The sequence below is a fragment of the Equus quagga genome, chromosome 15, assembly GCF_021613505.1.
Source record: "Equus quagga isolate Etosha38 chromosome 15, UCLA_HA_Equagga_1.0, whole genome shotgun sequence".
Lineage (NCBI taxonomy): Eukaryota > Metazoa > Chordata > Mammalia > Perissodactyla > Equidae > Equus > Equus quagga.
In genome coordinates, this window is record NC_060281.1 from 92642796 (window position 1) to 92653592 (window position 10797).

Genomic DNA, 10797 nt, shown 5'->3' on the forward strand with positions numbered 1-10797 from the left:
CTCCTTCTTCTCTGAGATTCATTTGAGATGCTCACTCTCCGTGATCTCATGTGTCCACAGGCTAATTTCCCACATGGATCAAAAATGTCTCTGCAGTCCCAGGCATCACATCCACACACAAACCCTCCTGAATGAGGGAGACTTGCCCCCGACCCTGACCCATTGCACAGGAATCCCAGTCTGCACAGGGACTAGACCAGATCACTCACACCATTTCCCCTGAATCCATCATGGCGTCGTGGGAGGGGATTTTCTGATCGGTTTGGGAAATTAAAGACCTGCTCCTGGAGCTGGATTTGGGGTCATTCACAGGCTCACCACATGGCTGGGAGACTTGGGATCTAAAGAGGAAAGGAAAGGGAAGAATCTTTCCCTAGGTGGTCCCCACCAAGCACGTCACTCTGCCCTCCTTCTTCATCATAGTGCATGTTGGCTCTTGTTCTGTGGATACCGGGAGCTGGGCTGGGGACAGAGGCCAGCACTTCCTGCCTCACAGAATTCTGCTTCTGGCTCCCAGACCTTTCTAATGTTCTGCAAAGGATCAATCTCAGGTAAAATCACACTCACTTCCATCAGTGAGGCATCAATCTGAAATTCAATATTCTCAGGAGAAGTAGAAAGAAGCACAAATCCCTCATGAGGAATCCTGTTTCCAGATTGAGTGAGAAGGATGATTAAGTCTCAAGAAACCACATTAGTGGCCAGTGCCAACCATCACTTGGGCCCCTCTCCTCCACCTGCCCTGTCCCTCAGGTGAGGACCAGTCCCCCTGGCCCAGCTTATGAATCTCTGGATGCACACTCCATGCCAAGTCCCTCCTTCTCCCATCCCCAAGCACGTGCTCCACGAGCTCACTGAGGGCTCATTGCTGAGATTCTCCACCTCATGGGGCCCAGGTCACAGGTGCTCTGCCCCAGTCACCTTCCTTTTTTGTGTTCTGGAGCTGGGATCAGAGTTAACCCGACTCAAAAAGGTAAACAACTGACTCTCATACAAGTATAGAATGAACCAGTGTAAAGTGTTTTATTCAACTCATATATCGATGGGGAGATCAGTCAATGGCAAGGATTGGTCAAAGAGCGTAGCAAAAACGAAAGTCCTTACATCCCACCAGGAGTAGAACCTATGAAGCAAACTCTTTGAGTGTTGGAGATGCACTGCTCAATCTCTAACAAGGGAGGGATCACAGACAAGGAAAGAATCTGGGTCCTGCACAGAAGGGGACCTGGCTCCATGGGGCTGGTCACTGCTCTGTTCTTGATCCTGATCTAAGAGGAGTTTGATAAGAGACCCCACCTCAGTCCTGACCACTGAACAGCCAAGGGAGCCGTGGACATGCTCACCCTTGAGGAGTCTGAGTAGAGCATAAAGACTGCCCTCAGGTGATGGGGAGGCAGGGGGACAGTGGACAGAGCAGTGGGGACCAGAGCTGTTTCTGATGAGCTTTAGTCACTGTGTCACACATTGTGAGTCTGGGCCTGGACACCAGGGGGCGCTCAGTGCTCGTTCCTGGTGTTTCTGGGGCTGAGCACAGCTGGGACCAGCCACCTGCCTCTGCCTGGTGCCCACTGTTCAGGGCTCACAGCTGTGAACGCCCCACCCCCTGGCCATCCTTAGGCAGTGGGACCTGACCCAAGACCCAGTGAGAGATCAGAAAGCTGGGGGTCACATTTGCATGTGTGGGCCCTCCCTCTCTCAGAGTATGAAGAGGGGATGGGAGAGATTTGGGGGAAACTCTGCTTCAGCTGTGGGGCCACAGAAGGCGGGACTTGGTGATGATCTCCACCATGGCCTGGTCCCCTCTCCTGCTCACCCTCATCACTCTCTGCACAGGTGACTGCATATGGGGACAAGGGAAGGGGCCCTGGGAAGATGTGTGGGACCCTGCTGTCTCCCCTTGTTTCTAGACCCCAGCATCACCATCTCTGTGTCTTTCCCACTTCCAGTATCCTGGGCCCAGTCAGTGCTGACTCAGCCGGCCTCAGTGTCTGGGAACCTGGGCCAGAGGTTCACCATCTCCTGCACTGGGAGCAGCTCCAACACCAGGGATAATTATGTGAACTGGTACCAGCAGCTCCCAGGAACCGCCCCCAAACTCATCATCTATGAAAATAGCAAAAGACCCTCTGGGACCCCAGATCGAATCTCTGGCTCCAAGTCTGGAAACCTGGCCTCCCTGACCATCACTGGGCTCCAGGCTGAGGATGAGGCTGATTATTACTGCCAGTCCTATGATGACAACCTGAATGCTCACACAGTGCTGCAGCCCTGTGGGGAAGTGAGACAAAAACCTGCTCTCCCCCAGCCTGGGGCTTCCCTGTGCAACCCTCACTCCTCGGCCACCTCAGCTGCTTTCTTTGTTTGTTTGGCCAAAAACAGTTCTGAGACGCAATCCGGGGTGCTTCGTCTGGAGAATGTGTCCTCGTCCTCTCAAATTCTTCCCCCACTGCCTGTGCCTGGTTTCAACACTTTGCTTTTCTCAAATTGAACAGAAATTCCTGGACGCTGCTGCAGGCTGCCCTGGGGACAGAGTCCATGAGGGGTGTGTTACTCTGGCAGGGCTGCCATAACATAACACCACACATGGGGTGCCTTAACCAACAGAAAGTTATTTCCCCACAGTTCTGCAGGCTGGAAGTGCAAGATCAAAGTGAGGGCAGGTTTGCTTTCTCCTTGGCTTGCAGACGGCTGTGTTCTTACTGTGTCCTCACATGGCCTCTTCTTTGTGCACTAACCTCTGGCTTCTGTTCCTCTCCTCATAAAGACACCAGCCCTACTCGAATAGGACGTTACTCTATGACCTCATTTACCTTAATTCCCCCCTTCAATGCCTTATCTCCAAAGACAGTCACAATAGGGTTAGAGTCTCAACATAGGATTTTGAGGGACACAGTTTAGTTCATATCAAGGGGTCGGGGCAGAACCAGGGACACAGAGTCCAGCTATGCTTGACTCAGGGTAGTTGGCTGTCCAGATGATGTGCATCCACACCATTTATGGAACACCTACTATGTGTCAGATTTTGGTTCGAGGCTCAGGATAGTAGTTGGAAGATACAGGAAGAGTTCCCATGCTCAGGAAGCTGACACTCTCAGGGGAACAGAGAGAACAAACAAGCAAAACATGTTGTGAAAGAAAGATGTCCAGGGAGAATAAGGAGGTTTGTGGTGGTGGGTGGAGATGGGAACATTAGGGGGGTGGACAGGGAAACCACAGAATCTGGTTTAAGGGTATGAAATCCAGGTGCCGCATGGGCGATGAATTAGGAGGAGGTGAGAGTGAAGGCAGGGCCCAGGTTGGTGTGTGGATGATACACATGTCAGACTAGGAGTCCTCGATGAGGGGAGGAGCAGGTGGGATGGAGAAGGAAGGTCAGATCGCCCATGTCTTGGAGGCAGAAGGGACTGAAGAATGGAAACGGGAAAGAGAGGAACCGAGGCCGGGCTCTTGGGAACAGTGCGGGATGTGACTGAGTCAATTAGCTGAGACAGCATGATGACCCCATCTAGTCGAGACAGGATTATTTGAAAAGCATATTTTCAGGGGATACGATCAGTTCCTGACAAACGGGGCAGTTCATCAGGAGTTCTAGCAATGCACGTCTCCAGGTTACTCTCACCTCACGTTGGATGAAAACTTCACCTGTGCCTGTTAAATTTCACCATGTTTTTAGAGGAACAGAACATGAAAGATGAACTCATCCCCTCGTTCTCAATGTGCCTCCATGTTGGAAATCTTCCACTTTGGAAAAGATGAATTCCACAATTTCCATCAGATTACTTAATTTTAACCTCCACAAGTGGGATTCTATAATAGGTTTGTGTTTACATGCTTCCAGAAGTTTCTTTTATGTATCATGAATAGATAACATCTAATTGGCTACATGTCTCATTTTCTTGATGAGGAAAATGAGCCAAGAGGAATGAACAGACTGATGACGCTGAGACTCAGTTCCAGATTGGACCCCAGGTCTCAGCATAGGGTGTCTCCTGTCCCACTGGGCAGGGTCAAGGCAGATGGATCCACACATCCTGATCCTGGTCATCCCCTATGGGGGATGGAAGGATGTGCTGGGAACTATTTGTTTAGGGTGGTCTCATTATGTCCCAGGATAAACAGAGTCTAGTAGGAGAAATAAAGCAAACTCTACTAGAAATCAAAATGTGAGGGATGCACCCACAGAAAGACAGCCCCTCACTGCATGGATGAGGAGGGAGGAAAGACTTGGGCAATGATTGACATTAGAACAAAAGGAAAATCGTGGGATTCTTTTTCTTTTTTTTTTCTTAAAGATTGGCACTTGAGCTAACAATTGTTGCCACTCTTCTCTTTTTTTCTCCTTTTTCTCCCCAAATCCCCCCAGTACATAGTTGTATATTTTAGTTGTGGGTCATTCTGGTTGTGGCATGTGTGACGCCACCTCAGCGTGGCCTAATGAGGGGTGCCGTGTCCACGCCCGGGATCCGAACTGGGAAACCCTGGGCCACCGAAGTGGAGCACGCAAACTTAAGCACTTGGCCATGGGGCCGGCCCCTATTTTTCTAATATATGTATTTCATGCTATCACTAGGTTATTAAGTTCATTCAGAAAATATGACTTCCCAGAAGTTCAGTGGGTCCCTTCATTTGTTAAACACATAAGAGCAAAAGTGAGGGGAAAGCTGCGCTGAGCCGGGCACAGGGACCCCCATCTTGCAGGAGAGAAACTTGTCCTGCAGGGGCTCACAATCTGGGTGCTTCACAGCCTTTGATCTGGAAAATTCTCTCGGAGGAAAGAGAAACCGAGGGATGCTGGTCCTGCTTTAAAACCCGTAAGTGAGGGAGGGCAGCAAAGTTTGGACGATGACATCAGGAATCCAAATGGCCACATTTCAGAAGGAACAACTGTAAGCAGGGCTGATGAACACCGCTGGATTCTCTGTGACTCTCTCTACTTCCTCTATGACCCCCAAATTTCCAGGCAGATTTCTCACATGGACCAAAATTGCCCCTGCAGTCCCAGGCATCACATTCACACAACAAACCCTCCAGAAGGAGAGAGACTTGCCCTCTCTGGTCCACTGATCTCCAGCTTTCAGAAGGACTGGACCAGATCACTCACGCCATCACCCAGCTCCATCATGGTGAGCAGGAGGGCATTGTCTGACTGGTTTAGGTAACACAGGGGCTGTCCAGGAGCTTGTAGGGTCAATCATAGGCCAACTGCATGGCTGGGAGATTTGGTCTCCAAATACGAGAAGCAAATGAAGGCAGTTTAACCAAATAGGTCTCCAACATTGCATCTCTCTTCCCTGCACCCTCATCATTAGTTCAGGTTGGGGCATGTACTGTGGACACTGGGATCTGGGAAAGGGACACAAGCCAGGCTGTTCCCATCTCATAAAGCTGAAGCTTGGCTCCCTGGCCTTTCTGCCATTCCTGCAAGAGATCAATTCCAGGACAACACACGTTCAGCTCCCATCCACAAGGTGTTGACCTGAAATTCAGGTAGTCTCATGAGAGAAAGAAAGAAAAAAACCTAAACCTTTCTTGTGATGACCTCCTCTTCCCAGAGGCAGTAAGAAGGTAAAGAAAGCTCCAGAAACCTCCATGGTGGCATCTTCCCAAGTTCACTGGGGCACCTCTCCCCACTTTCACTCTCTCTGGTGAGGACCAGAGTCAGCGGCCAGCACATGAACTAGTACCTCTGTCCACACACTGCATATGGAAGTTCCTTCTGCTCCCAAACCACAACTGCTCCTTTGGTCACCTCTGTGTCGCTGCTGGGAGTCTCCACCTCACAGGGTCCATGTCAGACGGAGTGAGGTCACTCAGCCTGACTCTAACTCCGCTGTGACTCTGCCCAACCAGTAGACAGAGCAAACTCTTAAGAGCAACAGTTGAACTCTCTTGGGTTTTCCCCCACCTGGACTCTCCCTGTCAGTGTCCTTCTGGAATATTCTTTGTCTATCTAATAATATCATGCTATGTCCTCAAACCCAGAATCATTTATTTTCCCAAATTCTCCTCTCTCCTTTGTGTTCTCATCTCCTTTCCACCAGTCAGCTAATGCCTCTCAACAGTCATTTTCAATCCATTGTCACAAAAATGTGTGTGTGGTGCAAACCTCCAGAGAAATACATGGTCAGAAAATAAAAGTTTTGGAAGCCCCTGGGAATCACTTCAGGACCCAAGAAGGATAATTCCTGAGCTTGAAGACTTCAGTCCTCAGTCACCACAACGTAACGACATTAGGTGGAAGAATCCTTTTAGACGTCTCAGTGAACAAATTCCCAAAGTGTCACAGAAAAATTTTCCAAAAGGTAAACATGAAGATTAAGAACTATACAGCTACACGTGTATAAAAAATTTTATTCAACTCATATTTTACTGAAGAGACTAGTAAGACAGTAAAAGATTTTTTTAAGTATTTTTTTAAATATCGTACATTTATTCTACCAAGATTGGGCCAAGGAAGCAAATTTTCTATGATGGAGATGAGCTGATTAATATCTTAAAGGGTAATAAATCTATAAGCTTTGGATTTATCTTCTGTGTAAAAATCTACAAATTAATATGATCCCATTTATATGAAACACACAGAGAAGGACATCTAGATTTGGACTCCTCCATCTTACACTTCCCATCCAATCTTTCCTAAAGGGCAATCTGTCCTCCCTCTGTCAACTCTCTCACCCACCTTCACTTCTCACCCTGCTGACATGTGGCCTCTCCCTGTCTTCCTTCCCAGCAGCCTCAGGACATCACTCTCAACCAGTGAGCAAGCCCCTTCACCTGACAAACCAAAGCACATCTTCTGGGATTCCTAAGGCACTTGCCCCGCCAGGGTCTCCTTCTTTTTCAACTCTGATCCCATTTCTCCTGGTAGCCCACTTCTCCTGGGTTGTGTTATTTATCTCTGTCTTCTTCTGTTTGTATCCACTTTGTGGACTTCTCTACATCTTCATCTAAACCCAGGGAATCTTCAAGTCCTGCCCACATCTCCTCAGCTCTCGTGTTGTCTCTGATTCCCTGCTCCCCTATGATTCCACCGACCTTCATCCTCTCACAGACCAATGAGTGCAGCAGTGTCCTCTCTGGTCTCCCTACCTCCAGTGGTGAAGGTTAGGAAGAGAGACCCCCTGCATGCCTCTCATCCTTATGTTTCTTCTTCAAGGTCAGCTCCACGAGATGGGATGAGGCTGTCTAGCACAGCCTGGCATTCCACTGCCAACCACCAGATGCAGCAGCAGATACGTGTCCAGTAAATATGTGCTATTCAAGGCATGCCCCTCACCGTACAGACCACTTGTTACTGGGCCAGGATGGGGCCTGAATTAGGAGAGAGAAAGCTGTGCACATGCTCCTCTCTCTGCCCTGAACCTGAGAGCTGAGGGGGCCCCACCAGGGAGAGAGCATCCGTGGGGAGAGGGGCCACAGGCGGCCTCCTCCTGTGTGTGAGAGACTAGGCAGACCTGCAAATCCTTGTTTATTGCAGTGGGAGGAAAAGGAAAGCAAAATTCACAATGAAAATCTCTACGTCCTCAGAAAGGGAGCAGTTCCAAGAAAACTCAGTGTGCAAACATGTTTGTTAAAATTAATTTCTACTCAATAATGAATAAAATTTCATAAAATTCCTGTTGTGTGATTTAATCAAAATTGCTTCAAAAAAGAGCAAGACTTACAAAGAAAATAATGTTTCAAGAGGTGGTATCCTTGTCAATGCAAAATTAAAAGAGAGCTTTTTTCTCAGCTAAATTCATCAACTAGCTTTCTTAAGTAATGACTTCAGATTTTCACTAACCCATTTAAACATTTTGGTGCATTAATATCTCAAAGTAACGCAACCCCACTGTAACACACTCACACACAGAGCGAGCCAAACCGACGGTCAGTTTGTGCTCTCTGCCCCCAACAACTCCCCACACTCAAGTCAGCTAAGAGTCTGGTGCATATAATTCTGTAATTTTTCTGATCATATAAATCTTACTTTTTAATCTTATTACCTGCTCATTTTGTTTTATTTTATTTTGGTAAAAAGGAGCAATGTTTTTCTGTTTTTGTTTTGTTTTTGGCTAAAGGTGATCTTTCTGGCAAAATCATGTAGAGTGGACATTTTTCCAGATAAAAGCATTCAAATTTTTCTCATTTTTAAACCACCCCCAGAGGACTGGTTCTTGATATGAATATTATTTTCAAACTCTCTAATAGGAATGGTTGATCCTAACAGCTACACATATCAGGCTCCCCGGGGCCCAGGCTCTGTTCAAAGCAACTGACAGTTTTAAGTAAAATGCTCCAAAGAATGTCATTTGTCATGACTCCCTGAAGAAAAGACATGGACATGTTTCCAGATCGTTCCTCAGAAGTGCACCTCACATCCCTTCTTCTTTCCCGACCTCTCTGGTTCCTTAGTTCCTAAGGAGCCTCGAGTCTCCTGACTCTTCTGGCCACAGGAGTCCCTTCTCTTTCTCCTCCCTGGGCTTCTCCTCATTCCCCAGGGAGCCACCAAGAGTGCTCCTTCATCCTCCCAAACTCTCACCACCGGGTGTCCTCTGTGCACATCTAGTGAGGGGTCAGGTAGGAAGAGAGGACCTGGATTCCTGAGCAGCCTGGGAAGTGACGTCATGGCTGAACTGCCCCTGTTCTCAGCTAATGGATGTTTTCCTTCATGTAGGGTTTGTATATGAGCTCCCTTCCCCTGAGGACTCCTTATACGGGGGGTGAATTCTGTCTCTGATTCCTGCTGAGGAGGCCCAAGCAGACAACTACAGACTGAAATGAGGTGGGACGCTGCCCCTGAGGAGGGACCTCACTCTGCCCTTAGGTGGGGAGTGGGCCATGGTCAAGGCCATGACGGAGGCAGGAGCTCTGGTCACAAACATGATGGACCTGGGTCTCGGGCAGCAGGGGTGCTGGGGGCCTGCTGCTGAGGAGTGTGTGAGGCTCTTGACTGGGAAACCAGACTCCTGTCCTCTGCTCTCTGCTCACTGCTCACTGGGCTCAGGAGCTGGGTCAGCTCGGGTCCATCCCTCTCAGAATTGACACCCGGACACTTCAGGGAGGGCACATAGGGACAAAGGATGGGTTTGGTTCGCCAGAGGAAAAGGGGCAAATTTGCATGGAGGGCCCTTTTCTCTGGGGTTTGAGGGGGATAACAGAGAGCTGCAGTATGTCTGTCTCAGCAGAGCTCTGGGGTGTCTGCACCACGGCCAGGGCCCCACTCTTCCTACTCACACTCCTCTTTTGCTGCTCAGGTCAGGACAACCCACAGTATCCAGACTCTGCAGCCCACTGAAACTACCTCCCAGCCACATGTAGTGACTGTCCTTCCCTCTTGTCCTTCCTCCAGGACATAACAAGTATCTGCGTCTCCAGGGTGCCTCTCGCAGACTGTGCTGACTCAGTCACCCTCTGCATCTAACTCCCTGGGAGTTAGTCTTGGCCGAACTCCCCTGCATCCAGAGTGAGCGCAGCTCCAACAGCACTGCATCGTATCAGCAGCAGCAGGGAAGGCCCCTCAGTTTGTGATGTGGCTTAAGAGTGACAGGAGCCCCAGCAAGGGGGAGGCGACCCCCAAACACTTCTCAGGCTCCAGCTCTGGGGCTGGCCACTACTTACCCATCTCCAAAGTCCGGCCTGAGGATGAGGCTGACTCTATCTGTGGAAGAGCTCACAGTGCTGGGGTGTCATTTGGGTAAAGCTCATGATCAATTTCCTTCACCGTGATTGCCCAGGAACCATAATAGGTATAATAGATTGAGAAACTGAAAAACACTTCACAAAGTCCAAATTTAAGGATGTTAGTTTGGGTGTTAATAGCCCCAAATGTTAGATATACTTTCCTTTTTCATCACACACTACCTTCTCCTTCTTCATTCCTGAACATTATTCCAGAATAATAATAATAAAAATTCTAAATACACACTTAGATATACAGAACATTTACCAGAACAAACATCCTGTTTTTGATGACTTCTTCACCATTGTCCTAATGAAAGCAAAGTTTACAAAAGAAAATTCATATTAAACATTTGAAAATAGATATAGAGGTTTACCATAGTAAGTAAGCCAACAATGACCTCACTTCTCGTCACCTCCACTCTATCTCCACCCTTCAGACCGCCCCACCTTTCGTCACATATCTTCTGCTCCAAGCCCTGGATCAGGGAGACAGAGCTGAGAGCACATGCCTCCTGCCTCCTTGTAAATCAATCTTGCAGTAAAGCTGTTTTCTTTTCCCAAAAGCTGATGCCATAATAATTGGTTCTTTATGTGCATCAGGCAAGAGAAACCCAATTTTGTGCAGGAACAGGAGGAGGGATGTCAGTTGAATGGGATCAAATACACATGTCTAGAGACAATTAATATTTTGCATTGCTATCAGTTATCTTCCAAAGGAACTAAAAAACAATGCAAAACTAGAAAACAAGGAAAGATGAGACTGGAGGAGTATTATCTCAGCAGTGGTGTTTTTCATGGAAGTACATTTTTCCCACCTATCATAGGGTGGTGTCTGTCATTCAGCCAGCTCACTCATCTGGGGCCATAGATTCAAGTTTGAACTCTAAGACAGATAAAAACTGACAGAGCTGTTTCATTACAAAATCCCAAAACACAAATTGACAAAATGGTCTCTAAAAAGGAAACTATAGATCAATCTCACTTATAAATATTGATGCAACGGCACTGTTAAAGTAACTAGATTAGGCCCAAGATGGAGTCACACATGCTAAGTCCCACGTCAGCAAACTAAAATTTAGCTGAGTTTCTATGCATGGCTCTCCTAGAAAAGGAAGGCCTAGGTCAACCAGCCAG

The 10797-nt window shown here is 48.0% G+C and overlaps 1 gene segment (V, D, J or C); it reads left to right on the plus strand.

The window, feature by feature from the left end:
- Positions 1-1784: 1784 nt before the first annotated feature.
- On the plus strand, positions 1785-5146 carry LOC124227227 (immunoglobulin lambda variable 1-40-like). The segment is given in 3 exon segments: positions 1785-1833; positions 1947-2278; positions 5072-5146. Coding segments are annotated over 3 exon segments (453 nt in total).
- Positions 5147-10797: the final 5651 nt, after the last annotated feature.